We start from the raw sequence: 18,931 nt of genomic DNA, 5'->3' as shown, positions 1-18,931 counted from the left end.
AAAGTCGGAAAAATGATTCGAAAAGCTTCGAGTAATGAACCTTTTTCCGATCCAGTTTTGTTGAATGTTTCGGTGATTCAGAAAGCTTCTTCGCCATCACTTTGTCCAATACATGAAATACCAGGCAGGGGAAACAAGACAGGCTACGTTAACACAGTGACAACTACACAAACAATACTCAGCCCAGAATGATCGAAATGACTGGGTTTAAATAGGCCGAGGTGCAACAGACAACAAGACACAGGTGAATGCAAACCTGTACCTAAGAGATGACGTATTTTTGTAGGCTAACCCGGAAGTTAGCGCCGCGCTGGTTCCCTCAACCGTAAGCCTATGCATTTTTCCCATAGACTTTTGGAAGATCGCAAAAAATAAGCCCCGTGATTAACAAAGGTTTATGATGTTTACACGTTTTGTCTATCAAGATAAGCTTTACAAATGAGCATAACATTTGTTACTATTGAAGCCGAAATACGACAGAAATTCTGCGAAATTCGCAGAAGTGAAAAGCTAACATGATGCTATAAACAGACTACACTTAAAGGGGTCATATGGCGGAACTACGTGTTTTTCTGTGTCTTTGGCGTGTTATAAGTTGCCCGTGCATGTATTAGACACATAAAAGTGCACAAATGAAAGTGTGGGAACAACAGATGCATTCTATCTAAAAGCGAATGCTCACCCAGACCTGCCTGAAACGCCTCATGTAACCACACCCCCACAAATCTACATCAATTGGTGGTCTGATTTGACTAAGACCGCCCAAATGGTTACGCAAGTAAGGTGGGCGTACCTGTCAGTACAATTGAAGAGGAACCTGATGTTCCAAATATGGTAAGAGGCATTACATTTTCGTCGCACGCTTGCAGTATTCCACCAATCACCACGCACTGGTTAACTGGCCAATCATAGCACACCTCGCTTTTCAGAGCCATGAGCTTTGTTAAAAATATGCGCGTTTCAGAGAGGCGGGGCAAAGAGGTGATATAAACATACACGGTATGTGGAAAATACAGTGGTTTTCAACCTTAAATCATGTATACACATTGCATTACATCTAAAATAAACCATAATATTTGTTTTAGCCATGTCAAATGACCCCTTTAAGGTCACTCAATATCAACGTCACCACCATCAAGCCTCCGACAACTCTTTCAAACTTTATTCAAAATGTAATCCCTGGTAAGTAATTACTCCGTGAATGAATCCGCATCTACATTTTAAGAGATTTGTGCCCATGTTGCATTATTTGTGAGCTTTATATGCACAATGACGTTTAACGTCCCCGCCAAAGGAAGTAGTCACTTTCAGCAACCACTGTTTTTAAGACACAATAAGGCTTAAAAAATCAAAAGCTGGTTATAATTGGTGTGCTTTATGTCATAGAATAAGGTTTTGTTTACCACAGACCTTATTTCGGGCTATTTACCAAAAACCCATTCAAAAAACCCATAGACTGTGGAGAGGTGGAACAGGAAGTTCTATAATGAACTCACTTCTGGGTTTTGCATACCAAAATATGTCATCTCTGAGCCTCCCTATATTGGCTAATGAGTCCAAAGGCTCATGGGAATTGGAGTCCAAAATGAGTGGCAAAGGTTTGGGTTGGAGTGCCCTCTTGTGGATCTGACGGGCACTCCAACTGGTGATCGTGACAGCTTCACTCTAATGATACATATATGGTTGTGTGCAGGACTGTTATATTTTGGACCAGGGGGGAGTGTCAATATTTGTGTGGAAAGGGAAGACAGCAAACAAAGCTGAGAGACAAGCAGCAATGACCAGAGCTTTGGTAAGTTTCAGCTGTACCATTTCAAACTCATCATAAAACATGGATCATTTATGTATGTTTTCTTTTGTGTTGAACATGTCAAAAGAAAACCTAACCTAACCTGGCCTGAATGCTACTCATAACCCTTACCACCTAACCATAACTAACCCCTAAATTCATAGGAAGTAATAGGCTGGTATAAATGCTATACAAGTCCTAAACCTAACTTTACCATTGACCCTAAAATCCACAATGTGATTGGTTGATATAAATGTTATTGCAGTAAGAACAATGTTGATCCTGGAATGTCCTAGTTGGTGAAATCATGTATGGTTTAAGATGTCATCTTACATGTAACTAGCATGTTCTGGAGCTGCACCTGTAATGCCCTATGCAGGCCACGCCCCTCTTCTAAACACACCCACCACAAATGAAGGCAGCCCAAACTTTGCCAGGATGAAATGCTGAATGACCGTGACGAAGTAATATTGCTGCAGATTACAAATGTTAATACTCAACTCTCAACTCAACTTTATTTATATAGCGCTTTTACAATTTTCATTGTTACAAAGCAGCTGTACATGAGACATATTGACTATAAGCAAAATAATTAAAGTTGTACCTGCAGAAACAAGAAAAGGTTGAAAACACAGAAGACAGACATACCCACATACAAAACACTCCACACACACAATATGCACACGTACTAACACACATAGATATAGAGACATACACACACACACGGATGCGCACGCACACACACACACACGTACGTACACAGACAAGTACACACACACACACACGCTCAGTGAGAGCACACATTTAGGATAAAGGAGAGAGAAGCACAGGTCAAATATAACAGACTATAAATTCCTATATGCAATATTAATTAAGTAAAACTTTAAAATTCTAAAGCAGCCCCCCCGGTCAGGCAGATAGTGCAAAAACAGTATGCAAACGGTGGCGAGGAACCCAAAACTCTAATCGAGAAAAAAAACCTCAGGAGAACCCAGGCCCAACCAGGGGATTCCAGTTCCCCTCTGGCAAAAGCTGCTGCCTCTGCACAAGCTCCAGAGAACTTGCACAACAAGGCTAAATAAAATAAATAAACTTAATAATAAAATAAATTATAGTTTAAGATTATCATTAATAATCTAATAGCATTTGAAGTTTTGTGGTGAAGACATGTCAAGAGACCGCGTCCTTCTTTATCCAGCTCTATCATCTCAGCTCTTGTCAGGTCCCCACTTCCCATTCTCCGCTCTACCATCAGGTCAGGCCATGAACTGCATCCTGCTCGCTGTGGTAACCTTGGAACAATGAGACAAGACTGGCTGAGAGTAGAGTACTGTTCTGTACTCTTTGATGCAACAAGTACATCAGTTGTGTTTTTGGTTCCGGTTGATCTAACTAATGCAGCCTAAACCCTCTGAAGATTTATATTATGGAAGAGTAGTGTATGCAAGATTAAAAAGATGCGTCTTTAGTCTAGATTTAAACTGACAGAGTGTGTCTGCCTCCCGGACAGTGCAGGGAAGACTATTCCAAAGTTTAGGCGCTAGATAGGAAAAGGATCTACCACCTGCACTTGATTTTGAAATTCTAGGTATTACCAACTGACAGGACGCCTGAGAGCGTAATGCACGTGAAGGACTGTAATACAAAAGGAGTTCATTCAAGTACTGAGGAGCTAAACCATGTAAGGCTTTATAGGTAATAAGCAAGATTTTAAAGTTAACGCGATGCTTTATAGGTAACCAGTGCAAGGTTGACAGAACCGGGCTAATATGTTCATACTTTTTTGTACGTGTAAGAACTCGAGCTGCCGCGTTTTGGACCAATTGGAGTTTTTGTAATAAGCCTGCAGGGCAACCACCTAACAGTGCATTACAGTAATCTAGTCTTGATGTCATGAATGCATGAATTAACTTCTCTGCATCTGAGATTGACAGCATATGACGTAGTTTAGATATATTCTTAAAATGGAAAAACGCAATTTTACAGGTGTTGGCGACGTGGCTCTCAAATGACAGATTACTATCGAATAGAACGCCAAGATTCTTTGCTGACGACGAGGGTTTTATGGAACATCCGTCAATAGTTAAACAGTATTCTTGGTTGTTACTTATAGCAGTTTTCGGTCCAATAAGTAACACTTCCGTTTTGTCCGAGTTCAGTAATAAAAAGTTGTTACTCATCCAGTTTTTTATATCGACTATGCATTCCATTATTCGATGGAACTGCTGTGTTTCATGAGGCTTCGAGGAAATATAAAGTTGAGTATCATCAGCATAACAGTGAAAGCTAACTCCGTGTCGCTTTATTATATCTCCTAGAGGTAGCATGTATAATGCGAAGAGCAGAGGCCCTAAGACTGAGCCCTGTGGTACACCGTACTGGACTTGCGATTTGCGTGACACCTCATTGTTTATTGCTACAAATTGAAAACGGTCGGATAAATAAGATTTAAACCATTTCAAAGCTATTCCCTTAATGCCGACATAATTTTCGAGTCTATGTAGAAGTGTGCTGTGGTCAATGGTATGGAATGCAGCACTAAAGTCTAGCAGCACCAATAACGAGATACAACCTCAGTCAGACGCCAATAGCAGATCATTTGTAACTCTGATCAAAGCAGTCTCTGTACTGTGACATGCTCTAAATCCAGACTGGACCGACTGAAGGGGAGTGTAAGTGAATGCTTCTAAAAGTAAAATGTATTGGTATCGGTATCAATATCGGCAATACTGGCCCTGCATTTACTTGGTATCGGATCGATACCAAATTTTACAGTATCGCCCACCACTAGTGCACAGTATGTTAAATTTAAGACTGAGCACAGTCAAAATCACTCGTCTCAAATAAAGCTAACGTTAAGCTACATAAATGAGTACTTCAGCAACCAGAATGAATTGAGGCACGGCGGCCTAATAAATCATAAATTTTAAGTTTTATGGTGGTTGGCAAACCAACTTATGTTGCTTTATCCGCTTAACGAGACTGCGTGCGAATAACCCCAGATGGCAGAAATCGTTTTAAAGTTTAAAGCCCGTTTAGAAAGATGAAATGATAGGTCAGTTTTACTGTCACTCAAAATTAATCTCTCTCATTGATTTACCATTGTTCTGTCAGCAGTAGCTTCATGGAAGGCCTCCTCTATGTAAGCACGCGTTCAACTTCTTGCAGCATGCGCAGGCTGCGCAGACAGCACATGACATCACAGAACTGTGACTCCTCCGTGATCTTGAATTACTCTCGTGACACTTCTCATGTGGATAGAGTCCACATCGATCCAGGAAGTCAAATATACATATCTAATAGGGAAAATCAGCCAACTTTGATTGAAAATAATATTTAAAGTTTTTCAATATTATTTTTTACGATAGTTTAGCTCAACACAGAGGGCCCTGAGGGTTTGCTACGGACGTTACGAAACAGCATTGGCTGCTCTGCTTCGATTGCTTCACGCGCTAAGCTTGAGTATATACTTTTGAATCAGATGCTATTTTGTGCGTTCCTGAAGCACGATCATCAAGATTAAAGCTTACTGTGCTTGCACAGTGCAGTGGTATCATACGGCTTTAGAAGATTTGGAATGCAGCACGACCTGTTTGTGATGTTTTATACTGGTTCATTGGGAAGCGGACAGGTTAAGGTTTAGGGAGGAGTGGGTAAGGTGATCCAAAATATCTATCTAAGTACGAATAATACGTATTTACAAAAGTTTTCAGTTGGATGTATCTGCTCTCCACTAAATTCGTTAAAGTGTAAGCAGAACACAATCATATAGTGTATAAGTCATGTTATGTAAAGGAGTAAGTGGCCATGGTTCTATTCTATTATGGTTGCTATAGACTGTTCCAAAGCAACAACATAAACAAACATTACTGCTGTAGTGTATTTAACACATTTAACTGTAGTGTAACGTAAAAGCAGTAAAGAATGAAAGAAATAGATAAAGCAAAGAAAAAGGCAGTATTAAATCAGCTATTCACATCTGCATGAACCATCAAGGACAAATCTCCTTATTTAAAAGGGGCAAAGCTTATACACAACTGGTTAGCAATAGTTCAGATACTTGCATTGGCTTCTTTGTTTCTCGGGACACGTGCTGGCGCGCGTATCCAAGGGTCCTGATGCGTTCAGAGCGGGCCGTGAGTCCGTTGATTTAGTTTGAAGCAAAACTGCCTGAAGAAAGCTGTCTCTGAGGAGAGGCAGGTCTCGAGAGCGCGAACGCACCCAAGCGAACGAACATACACAAAAGAGCAAGCTTTCCTGCGTGTTCAGATGTTTTAACACAGAGGGCGTCACGCCCCTCCAAGGTGGGCGATCCAATGAGATGAGATAGTTTTGGGCGCGAAAACATGTTTCTTTGTCTGGCACACTAACTCATTTGCATTTATGGTCACCTGGTAGTTTGGAGCAGGAATAGACTTAGAATAGAATAAAATGAGTATGGTATAAAATACATTACTGTGCTATACACCATATTCTAATACATGAAAAGGGAAACACGTAGATATGAAACATGAAGGGGCTACAATTACATTGACCTGTAGTTTGGACAAGAATGTAAATATACACAGAATACCACTAAGCACATATACCTTTGAGGTTATAGGTGAAGGAGAATAACAGAGGCAAGCATACAATGTGGAGATTCATGTTTATACACTTTAAACCAGTCTTTTGTGGCTAAGGAAAGAGAAAGAGACATTTTTTTGGAAGACTTTGAGGCTGTCAGTCCCTGGGGGCCACATGGCTTTTCTCACTTTGGTGAACAGTCCTGTCCTCCCCCCAAGAACCTCCTTTGAAGTCTAGGGGAGAGTATCCGAATCTGTCCTGGTTTAGATGAAGGTGTTGAGAATAGGACATTTGGCCAGACTTGTTGGTGCCTGGTCGTAGTCCTGCTGAGAGGTTACTGTGTTTTACGATCACAGATGGTAAACTTTGATCCGACCATACCCTACACTGCACATGCGCTTGTAGACCCAACTTAACTTCCAGTACACATCCTCTACAGTGCCTGTAGATTATTTCTGATAACAAGCAAAAGAAACAGAGAAGAACCATTTGCCTCTCCAATTTTTTTAATTTAGACGGCAGCAATACCAAGCTCAACTGCTAGATGTCAGTGTCCCATACGGTTTCTTTAAGTTACTCGACCCATTTAGCAAATTGTTTATTTAATCAAATTAACATACAGTTAAATTCAACAAATGGTTTATTTAATACAATTATTATGCAATAAAATAATAATAATATAAATTAACATGAATAAAAATAGTTATATTAGTAGACACTAGCCAGACCGATAAAAAAACACAGAATGGAAGTTAACTCTAGGCCAGACGCGTGCATCTGATGAAACGGTCTATTGCTTTTCCCAGCTTTAGTGATGAGTGTGCTCTTTAGTTGCTGGTCAGGATGTATAACCAAAAGACATGTTATGTTTTAGTACTGCGTTAAGACCTGCTGGTCAACTCAATAACAAGAAACCTCAGAAAGCGCAATCTTTCTGCATTGATGTGATTATAAAAGATGAACCAAGTGTTTTTTATTTGTATTCTGATTATATTTTTGGATTTCTCCAGGAGTTCATTAAAATAAAGGGTTATCCAAATACTACTAAAGTGGAAACTGTCTGTGATGGAGGAGAATCGGCTCTCTTTAAACAACTCTTCAATACCTGGACTGTCAAAGAGCAGACAAACGGTCTGGGACGCACACATGCTGTAGGGAGAGTGGGTATGTGTATTACTTTCTGGCATGTTCATACTTCAATAATTCCTTTCTTTGTACATTGCTATGTCAAGGAACCAGAATAAAATGTGTAAACAAAGAATGAGCTGGGCTGTGTTTGAAAAGGTTAAACACAAAATTAACTTTTTAAACATTTATGTAAATACTGTATATTTATTTTCTGTCAAGAGAACAGTAGAGAGAGACAGGAAGCGATAGGGGAGGAGAGTGGGTAGACTGGGAAAGCACCATGAGGAGGGACTCTGGGGCTTTGTATCTGGAGCACTGCTCTCCATGGTCACAGGCTCCGACCACAATCAAACATCAGATTGAGATATCCATCTGTAACGGTTCGCTAACTTTTCTACTAGTGACACACGCTACAAGAATTTTAGGGGGGAACCACCGACCAGACCATCAAAAAAAAAGAAACAACAAAATAAATATAATGCAAAATAGTTATCTTTATATCTGGTATTAACGGCATAGAAAACACATCATATCCCACACACTGCTTCAACCCAATGATTAAGAAATCCCAAAATCCGAAATAACCCAAAATCCATAATTCCCAACATTCAATAATCTCGAAGTTCTACAGACTCAAAGTCTCTGCGAAGGTGTGAGAACAACCTTTAAAGTCCGTTAAGTCCGTTGTCCCAGGTAGTGAAGAGCACTGAAGACCTCAATCCTTGGCAACACTGTTATCATGATATACTTTCACATTCCCGTGACCAGTCACATAGTAATCTCCATTTTGAGGACTGTAACACGTTCAACACACGAACAGGAAGGAAGAGGCTGGAATCAGGGATGACTACCACTGGTAGACTGAGTTTTATTCACACACAAAGTCAATCACGTCGCGGCACTCGCGACAGTCAGCACTTATTCACAGTCTCTTACGAATCCGTTCTTTCTCTGCACCAAAGCTTGCAGCTTGCTTCTTCCAGCCACCATCTACCAGCAGTAGTCCGTGTCTCGTTCCCCGACCAGCTCTGCCTTGCTGGTCTTTATGCCTCCCTATGCCACTTGCTGGAATGAGACACAGGTGTTCGTGATTTTCGTCTGCCACACTCAATCACCGCTCGTCTCCTCACTCTCTCTCCCGCTGCAGACTTCGCTAAATCACGCCCCTTCTGCCACATACCCCCACCGCCCGACTCAGGCCGGGGAGCCATCCGGCCTGCAGCCCCCCCCCCTGCCTGGAGAGGAAGTCGGCCACAGCCATCTGTGCACCCGGCCTGTGGATCACCTTGAATTTGAAGGGTTGAAGGGCTAGATACCAACGGGTGATCCGGGCGTTGGTATCCTTCATGCGTTGGAGCCATTGAAGGGGAGCGTGGTCCGAACAGAGGGTGAATTCCCGCCCCAAGAGGTAATATCTGAGGGTGAGGACGGCCAACCTGATGGCCAAGCACTCCTTCTCAATGGTGCTGTACCTCGCTTCCCTCTTTGAGAGCTTGCGGCTGAGGTACAGCACCGGCCGTTCCTCACCCTCCACTTCCTGCTCTGGGCTCCGGCCGACCCGCTGCGGGATGGCTTTCTTTAGCTCAGCATACACCAGGAGGTTCTCCGGGGGTAGTTGTTGCGCCGCCACCTGTGCCTCACCGGACAGAAGCGGTATCAGCCGGAGGGCCCACTGATCCTTTGGCCATTCACTGGACTTCGCGGTCCGCTCGTAGAGCTCCAGGAACGCCTCAGGATCATAGTGTGAGCCCATCTTCTGAAGCAACAGGTGGTCTGAGCCTCCCGGTGCATCCAGCTCCAGAACGCCTCGCAGTCCTCCTGCTGGGCCCGTAGGATCGCCTGGAACCGGCTATCCTGGTCTTCCCGTAGCTGTAGCAGGGCCCGATGTTGTTCCTGGTAAAGGACCACGAGGGATGTAATCACCTCCGCAAATGGCGAGGTCGGCGGATTCATCCCACTGGCCGCAGCACTCCTGCTTCCTTCCATTAAATCCCGGGTTTCGGCCCCACTGTAACACGTTCAACACACGAACAGGAAGGAAGAGGCTGGAATCAGGGATGACTACCACTGTTAGACTTTTATTCACACACAAAGTCAGACAAAGTTATTCACAGTCTCTTACGAATCCGTTCTTTCTCTCCACCAAAGCTTGCAGCTTGCTTCTTCCAGCCACCATCTACTAGCAGTAGTCCGTGTCTCGTTCCCCGACCAGCTCTGCCTCGCTGGTCTTTATGCCTCCCCACGCCACTTGCTGGAATGAGACACAGGTGTTCATGATTTTCGTCTGCCACACTCAATCACCGCTCGTCTCCTCACTCTCTCTCCCGCTGCAGACTTCGCTAAACCATGCCCCTTCTGCCACAAGGACCTTGAGGAATAACATCATTTAAAGAGTCCTTTTGAGTGAACATGAAATCACGTTTTATCAAAAGGATTCTAAACAGCTTGATTAACATACAGGATCGCCATGCTTCCCCTTCACCAAACATTTTACTTCTTCTCCCTCTCAATCCATATATAAAGGGTACGGCTACATAGAGCCTCTAGCGAATGGGAGTGGTATTACAACCACAAAAAAAAAAACACAGTAACCACTCTCTAGGTGGTTACACATTAAATTGCAGATATCTTAAAATGAGATATTTCGCTAAGAAGAATTCAAGAAGATATCTCTTAAGTTTTGCCTAGTCAAAAATCCAATTCAAGATATCAACTATTGTTATTTGGCTAGTAATAAATTACTTTCAGATATCTGTGGCACTTCATCGTTTTTCATGTGAACATGCGCTTGTTTAGTTTCATTAGTCCAACTTAGCTTAGTGGCCGAGTGATACAAACGGTGAAGCGGTTTGTCGTGATGATACTGGTGGAATATCGCATGGCTTTCAGCTAATTAGATTCGAGAAGCAGAAAGAACTGTTGTATAATTTGAGATATCTCTAATTACAATAATGCCTAGTGGAAAATCAAGTATAGTTATTTTAATTACAGTTTGTACTAGTCAAAACAGCATTAATAGATATCTTGAATGTACAATATGACTTGCCAAAATAACATTGTACTGTAGATACCTTCATTGCATATTATGACTAGTCAGAATCACATTGTAGATGTATTAATTCCAATGGTGTCGAGTCAAAATTGCAGAATAGATATCTAGAGTTGGACTTTTGACTAGCCAAAACTAAATTATGACTAGGACACCCAGGGGTACTTTATGTTAAAGATCGCATATCACAGGCAGTTTCTGCCAATCTCATATTAATCTTGAGTGCCTATACACTAGTATTGCATACGTCGTATCTTTGAAGAGTATTTAGTTTGATCACATTTATAAAAGAAAGATACAGCTGCACGATTATTTCTGGAAAAACACGAGCTGCTGGAGGCGGGTGAGTGGGATGGAACTACAGCATGAGCACACAACATCACTAGCACACAATTATGCACATACGCACCGATTGCCCAATAAAAGGAATAGGATCCCTTTGACGACACACGGATCCAGAAACAAGTTGGAATGCTGGGGGAGTTTATCGAGTACAGAAATACTACGTCATACGTCCAATTTGTTTTTTTAACAAGTTGACCATGTTAAGGATGAGAAGCCAGCAGGTTCAACAGTGTAAAGAATTCAGAATGCATGACATAGCAGGATAGCTCTGCTTTAAAACAGCTTGCCAGAGTTTTCAAACATAACAGACACTGCCGTTTAGATGAACCCTCCCTTAATGATTCCTTATTTTGTTACTGATGCATAATTGATATCTTACCTGTTAAAAGATAAAATGTTGTTCAATGTGTTAACAGCGCATATGTGTATTTACCTGAAAGTCATTTTGTTAATTTTACAGTAATTTACAAGGATTGCTGTGTGAAAGAGGCTTTAGTTAACTCTTTTTGGGTGTGTGCATTTTGCCCTAGCTTCACTTCTATTCCTCCTTGTAAATCTAGTTTTAGTTTTAATTTAGTTTTTTATTGTTGCTGCTTAGACACAATGTTAGATGCTCCGTCAAGCTGTACATTTTAGCATCAGCAACTTTCATCAACACTGACATATAATTATTTGATTTTATTAACATGTTTAATGTTCACATGAAGTTTTTTTATTTTATTTTATTGTTATTTTACCAGGAGATGTAAATCTCTTCCTTCAGGGAGTCCTGGCCAAAATGGCAGCACAAAAAGTTACACATAAAACAACTACAGACACATCAAACAATAAGTACATACAAGAGATCAAAGCTAATTAAAACATTCCCTTAACTTGGTCCATAAAATATTTGTAAAACATTTAGTGAAGGGAGATGTTCCAACATTAAGATGCTCTGCAGTTCATTCCACAAAAAAGGTGCATTAAAAGAAAAGCCAGTTTTACCAAACTCTTGGTACATATTCTTGGGATTTTTAAAAGCAATTTAGTAGAAGATCATGTGTATTTTTCTCCTTTGAGACAAGGAGGACCAGCCCACTAATTCATACAAGGAACAGTGGTGAGTGCGTAAAGAAGCACCAATCACAAATCGTAGGGCAGCATGGTACACACACTCCAGCTTTTTTAGTAGAGTTAAACTTGCATGCACATATAGCACATCCCAATAATCTAAAATTGAAAGGAAACAACTTTTTATAATTCATTTTCTTGCTTCATAGAGAAGTTAGTTACTATCCAATGCACATTTCCTTTCAAAGTAAGTCCACTTACACAAAACATATCTTCATTACACAGCTGATGTGCCTCAAGAGAAATTTGATGCCACTAAGATGCATGTGATGCCTGAAGTTGCTGCACAGGAGCGCATGGTGGATGATGGCAGTGGCAAAATACAGGTAAGGGTAGAAATAATACAATGAGTTACACAGAAGAAAAATAGTGTGGGATAATTTGAGAAAAGAAAATGTAATGTACAGTAAAAGAATACAGAGATTACTGATAGATGTGTTTCCCAAAAGCATCGTTAGCCAACTATGGACGCAAGTTCCATCGTTCCAGCATAGTTCAACAATTTAGTTTTTTCCCAAAACGATTTTCCCAACGATCAATCGCAAGCATTATTGCAGAGTTGCGTGGTTGGAACTACAGGTCTAGACCTGTGGTCAGAAGCATTGTTCCTTATTATTATGACATGTAGACTTACATGCATCAGGCTTTTGATCAAAGTAATCAAGCAACATGCAGTGCATTCTATATCCATCATTCTAAATATGTACAAATTCAATTTTACATATTATAGTTTGTCAAGAAAATAGAAGCGCTGTTTTTTGAAAAGTGCGCATGCGCATGACCAGCGTGCTCTATGACCCTGGGGAACCCCTGGGCGTAATGACGTAGGAGGACACTTACGAATGAATTAAGTATTGTGATATAAAACAACAGATAACAAAAATAAAATAACAAAAGTAGTCCTTAAATGCAGTGTATGTTATTTACAGAAAGAAACTGACATTAATTCGATCTGAACGTATTTATTAGTAGACGTCATTATTCCACCACCTAGATTCAACTAGATTGCTGAAGCAACTTGGTTCAAACGATTGATCTCCGACAGAGTTACTACGGTTTTGGGAAACAGTCGTAACTACATCGTTAATTTCCCCAACAATGCATCATACTATGGTGGTTAACCAGCGAGTTATGTCGTTGTTTTGGAAACACACCCTCGTGTTATACAGCCCTCTTATCCACCAATCGGCCACAGTGCTTCTTTGATATCAGGATCTGCATTTTGGTCGTCCACCAACAGAGATGACTGTCAACTGTAAATGAATGAATGAATAAAGACATCTCTTACATTCTCAGGTGTGGCGAATTGAGAATCTGGAGTTGGTTGAGGTAAATCCTGCGATGCATGGATTCTTCTATGGAGGTGACTGCTACCTCATTCTCTACAACTATGAAGTAAATGGCAGGAACAGCTACATTCTTTACATGTGGATGGTAATGCAACACTTTTGCTGTATTTGCCTTCTCCCTAATAGGCTACATTGTTTCCAACTTTTCTTGAACAACTATTTTAATTCTGCCTAGTTCTACAGACTACACAATACACACAGAGAAAGGTTAGAAAAGCACAGACTTCAAATACTATGCAGTGGTTTATATTTTAGGCAGGTGCTCAGAAGTGTGATTCGTTGTGACCATTAAACTATTTAATTTTATGAAGCATCATGTTGGTATTGGAATGATCATGTCGAACCATACAAATGAGAGAAACACAGATAATTGGCCTTATTCATGCAACACAGAGTTGGGTAATGTTGCTTGTGTTTTGTGGTTTGATGTGGGTTGAGGAGTATGCTGTATTCACCAGAACTGCCAGTACATTGAACTAGTGTTGTCACGATACCAAACTTCGGTACCAGTCGGTACTAAATGTGAAGATACTTGCATTTCCCGCTATCATTTTGAGCGCTGTTGAACAGATTATGAAAGACCTCTGATTGGCTATTGTGTTTCTAAGGTCATCGGATATGTCTTTGAATGGCTCCTTACCGAGCGCTTGCGCAACCAAACCCGGAAGCGCGTGAAATGATCATTGCATCACACTCTCTACCGAGCGCTTACACAGATCCACACGGAAGCGTTTGATTTTACTTTGATAGACTTTCGAACGCTTCCATGTGGATCTGTGCAATGATCATTTCACGCGCTTCTGGGTTTGGTTGCGCAAGCGCTCGGTAAGGAGCCATTCAAACACATATCCGATGACCTTAGATGGTTGTACAGATTGTTCAGTAACAAATTTTCCTAGTGCTGTGAGTTGAAGAACAGTGGGGTCACACCAATCTCCAATCATAAATATACCACATGTTGAATACACAAAACGACACCAGATCAGAAAGTGATCTGATGGAAGCATAACTACCATGCTCAAGTAACGCATGTTCACACCATCTCCACAAACATCACCCAATCCTCAGATTGTCTGTAAAAAAGTCTAAAAACACTATTCTCACCTGTGGCAAGGGGGGCGTGATTCAGCGAGGTCTGCAGCGGGAGAGAGAGCTGGGAGACGAGCGGTGAGTAAGTGGGTCAAGTGCAAATGACGAACACCTGCGTCTCGTTTCAGTAAGGGCGTGGAGAGACCGCATTTTAGGACCGCGACGACAGAATGGGATTGAGAGAGAGACGGACTGCTTACTGGCCTTTGTGTAGAAGCCCGGAGGAACCGAAGGAGCGATCTTGGAAGAAGCAACTATCGAAAGACTGTGTTATATACTTACGATTTAAAGGGGGTGCTAAGTGAACACCCGTATCTGTTAAGTTTTGTATCTATTTTGATCTTAATAAAGCCAGTAGCAGTCCAGCCAACCTCATCTTGTAAATTCCTATCTATTGAACTTGTTCCCTTTCTGTCGAGCCGACAGATGGTGTTCGCTCTTGAGAACCTATCAACTTCTGACTAGTTTAGAAAAGGCCAATGAAATTGGCGAATGAAATTTGCATGCCAGACTCTGCCCCCCGGATATCCGGGTATACAAGGGAGACTGCGTGCTGCATTCATTCACCATTTTGTTCTTCGGAGCCTTCACACTTATCGACTTCGAGACTTCAAACTCTATGCCGAATTACTGCTGGAATCTTATGACGTGGTGCAGCAGACTGTCCCTTCCTGCAACGACTTCCCCTGGGCGTCTCGGCAATTCCAGAAGTGTTTGAGTTTTTTTCTCTAAAAAGAGGAAATTTCTCCAGCGTGGCATGTTCCGCTGTTCTCATAGGTGCAACACACTCATCGAGGAGGGGGACGGACACGATGTCTGCTTCCAGTACGCTGGGGTAGACTTTGTGGATACGTCCTGCCCGCACACTGCGGGCGGTTGACGATTCAGACATTGCGTCACGGGTGGCTGTGTTCCCATGGGACTCAGCCACCACCTCGTCTGCTCCCCGTTCCGTGACGGCAAGACTACGGCCCTGCCGTCTGCTACGGCAAGCAGCGAGGGTGATATGAGGATTACTGTGAGCGTTAATCCGCCAGCCACTGGCTCACAGACAGTTCGCACCTCGTCTAGCTCATCTGACCATTCCCCAGGAGATGGTCCCACCTTCTTGTTCCTCAACCACGTATTCGGAAACGGTGCATGATAATGATGAGATGTCCCTTGCAGCAACGGGGGGTTGACGTACTGCCATGACGTACTGCCATACTGCTAGATCTGCGTACCCTGAACAGGCACCTACTCAAGCTGCCGTTCAGGATGCTCACACAGAAGCGCATCCTGGCATCTACCAGATGTCAAGATTGGTTCATGGCAATCGACCTGAAGGACCACAGGTCAACCAAGAAAAGAGCAAGCTCTCCCCTGTGCAGAACATCCTCTTTCTTGGTATGGAACTCGACTCTGTCTCCATGACAGCGTGGCTGACTCAGAGTCAAAGAAGAAACACTTCAGGCAGTCAGCGTGCCCCCTGAAACAATTTCAGAGACTCCTGGGTACATGGCATCCTCGGTGGGGGTGGTCCCCCTCAGGTTGATGCACATGCGACCGCTCCAACACTGGCTACAGAGTCTGGTTCCCTGGAGAGCATGGCACACTGGCAGCAGGCGTATGGTCATCATGCCTCTCTGCCGACGCACCCTAACCCCCTGGGGTTGGGGTGCTGTGTGCAACAGGCACGCAGTGTCGGGGCGGTGGACGGGCCCCCGACTGCGCTGGCATATCAACTGCCTAGAGTTGTTGGCTGTGCTACTTGCACTGAAGAGGCTGCAGCCTCTCGTGCAGGGCAAGCACGTGCTGGTCCGGTCGGACAGCACAACTGCCGTGGCATATATCAATCGGCAGGGTGGCATTCGCTCACGGCAGTTAACACGACTCGCCCGATGCCTCCTCCTGTGGAGTCAGCAGGTGATCAGCTCCCTGCGAGCCACACATATCCCAGGCGACCTGAACCAGACAGCCGACGCGCTCTCTAGTCAGTCGATGCCTCACGGAGAGTGGCGACTCCATCCATGCGCAGTCAGGCTCATATGGGAGCAGTTCGGCCAGGCGCAGGTGGACCTGTTGCCTCCCCAGACTCCTTCCATTGCCATGGACCAAGCTGCCTCCTCTCTCCATGCTATGGCTCCTGCCAGGCCAAGGCGTTGAGAGAGCTCCACAAGGGTAAGACCGACCCAGCGCTTATGCAGGAACTCCGCGCCGCAATCGACCTCGCTCTACGCGTGACCAAGGTGACCGCGCGGGCCCTGGGTTGGGCGATGTCCACACTTGTGGTCCATGAGAGACACCTCTGGCCGAACCTTGCACAGATGAGTAATGCAGAGAAGGTCCACTTTCTCGACGCCCCCATCTCTGTTTGGTGATGCTGTCGAGCCGCAGTTCTCGACAGTAAAGAAGCAGACAGAGGATATCAAGCATATCCTCCCCCGCCGCGACTCGGCCGCCCTCGGCCGTCGAGTCCCGTGCACCGTCTGCTTCCCAGCAGCTATGGTCCTCTTCGATGCCCACCGGCTCTGGCACCCCCCACTCAGGCGGCCCCCCCCGGAAGAGACATCGAAGAGGAGACCATTGCCCCGTCAGCAGCCATGGCGAAAGCAGAAGCGGCCCTCATGGGAAGACCCCAGGGAGATCGAGTATACCATCGGGCCTGACCCCAGCCATTCCACGCTGGGTGGTCGATCCGGGACGGTTCCTGCCCCGTCCCAACAGCCCACTCTCTTAAGAGTTTCCTCTCTCTGGGTGTTTATCACAGCCGCTCTCACCCTCTACACGACGGTGTTCGGCAACTCAACGTTGCGTCACCACGAGACCCAATGTTGAGGATAATCAGCAGCCCTCAGCACTCTCAGTCGACAGTGCGTTGTGCTGCATTATCGCCAGGCAGGTAAGTCAGCAGAGCTGATCTCCTCCCCGGGGGCTACCCCACGGCAAGGAATCCGCACTGCCAGCCATCGAACTACCCCCTGGGAGGTCGATGAAGCAGATCGTACCCCTAGCCTCGGTCTCGGTCCCTGGGAGCCTGACTAGAGCCCCCAAAACGTCACAGTGGCTACGAGATAAGATCTGTCTCGGCTACGCGATCTAACTCGCCAGACGCAAGCTCAAGTTCGGGGCATCCTCTCAACCTCAGTCAGAGGCTAGGATGCTCCCATGCTTCGGGCCAGGGTCACCACCCCTCTGGCAAGCGATCGTGCTCGTCCCTCTAGCCGAGATGTTCAACGGGTTTTGCAGCCCATACTTTATCGTCCCCAAAAAAATGGGGGGGGGGGGTGCTAGATCTGCGTACCCTGAACAGGCACCTACTCAAGCTGCCGTTCAGGATGCTAACACAGAAGCGCATCCTGGCATCTACCAGATGTCAAGATTGGTTCATGGCAATCGACCTGAAGGACCACAGGTCAACCAAGAAAAGAGCAAGCTCTCCCCTGTGCAGAACATCCTCTTTCTTGGTATGGAACTCGACTCTGTCTCCATGACAGCGTGGCTGACTCAGAGTGCGCTCAGTCAGTGTTGAACTGCCTGAAACACTTCAGGCAGTCAGCGGTCCCCCTGAAACAATTTCAGAGGCTCCTGGGTACATGGCATCCTCGGTGGGGGTGGTCCCCCTCAGGTTGATGCACATGCGACCGCTCCAACAATGGCTACAGAGTCGGGTTCCCTGGAGAGCATGGCACACTGGCAGCAGGCGTATGGTCATCACGCCTCTCTGCCGCCGCACCCTAACCCCCTGGGGTTGGGGTGCTGTGTGCAACGGGCACGCAGTGTCGGGGCGGTGGACGGGCCACCGACTGCGCTGGCATATCAACTGCCTAGAGTTGTTGGCTGTGCTACTTGCACTGAAGAGGCTGCAGCCTCTCGTGCAGGGCAAGCACGTGCTGGTCCGGTCGGACAGCACAACTGCCGTGGCATATATCAATCGGCAGGGTGGCATTCGCTCACGGCAGTTAACACGACTCGCCCGACGCCTGCGAGCCACACATATCCCAGGCGACCTGAACCAGACAGCCGACGCGCTCTCTTGTCAGTCGATGCCTCGCGGAGAGTGGCGACTCCATCCATGCGCAGTCAGGCTCATATGGGAGCAGTTCGGCCAGGCGCAGGTGGACCTGTTGCCTCCCCAGACTCCTCCCATTGCCCGCTTTGGTACTCCCTGACCGAGGGATCCCTCGGCACGGATGCCCTTGCGCACAGCTGGCCGCGGGGCAAGTGGAAGTACGCCTTCCCCCAGTGAACCTCATTGCACAGGTCTTGTGCAAGGCCAGGGAAGAGGAGCATCAAGTGATACTAGCTGTGCCCTATAGGCCCAACTGGACTTGGTTCTCGGAGCTAATGCTCTTCACAACAACTCCCCCTTGGCCAATCCCCCTGGCGAAGGACCTGCTTTCCCAGGGGAAGGGCACGTTACGGCATCCCAGGCAGACCCCTGGAACTTTCATGTCTGGACGGGACGAGGAGATCCTGAGTGGCCCACCCCCTGCGGTGGTTGGGACATCACTCAGGCTAGGGCCT

The 18,931-nt window shown here is 44.9% G+C and overlaps 1 protein-coding gene across 1 annotated transcript in view; it reads left to right on the top strand.

Moving 5' to 3' along the window:
- The window catches only part of avil (advillin), a 59,153-nt gene that overhangs the window by 12,780 nt on the left and 27,442 nt on the right, over positions 1-18,931 (top strand). Inside the window, exons 9-12 of the mRNA XM_057326623.1 lie at positions 1,694-1,792; positions 7,366-7,519; positions 12,213-12,313; positions 13,284-13,421. Coding sequence (XP_057182606.1) covers positions 1,694-1,792; positions 7,366-7,519; positions 12,213-12,313; positions 13,284-13,421 — 492 coding nt within the window. The remainder of the gene's footprint in view (positions 1-1,693; positions 1,793-7,365; positions 7,520-12,212; positions 12,314-13,283; positions 13,422-18,931) is intronic.

This window comes from Triplophysa rosa, unplaced genomic scaffold (genome assembly GCF_024868665.1).
Source record: "Triplophysa rosa unplaced genomic scaffold, Trosa_1v2 scaffold115_ERROPOS1579659+, whole genome shotgun sequence".
NCBI lineage: Eukaryota > Metazoa > Chordata > Actinopteri > Cypriniformes > Nemacheilidae > Triplophysa > Triplophysa rosa.
Note: the sequence above shows the minus strand (reverse complement) of the source record. Positions and strands in the feature narration are given on the sequence as shown.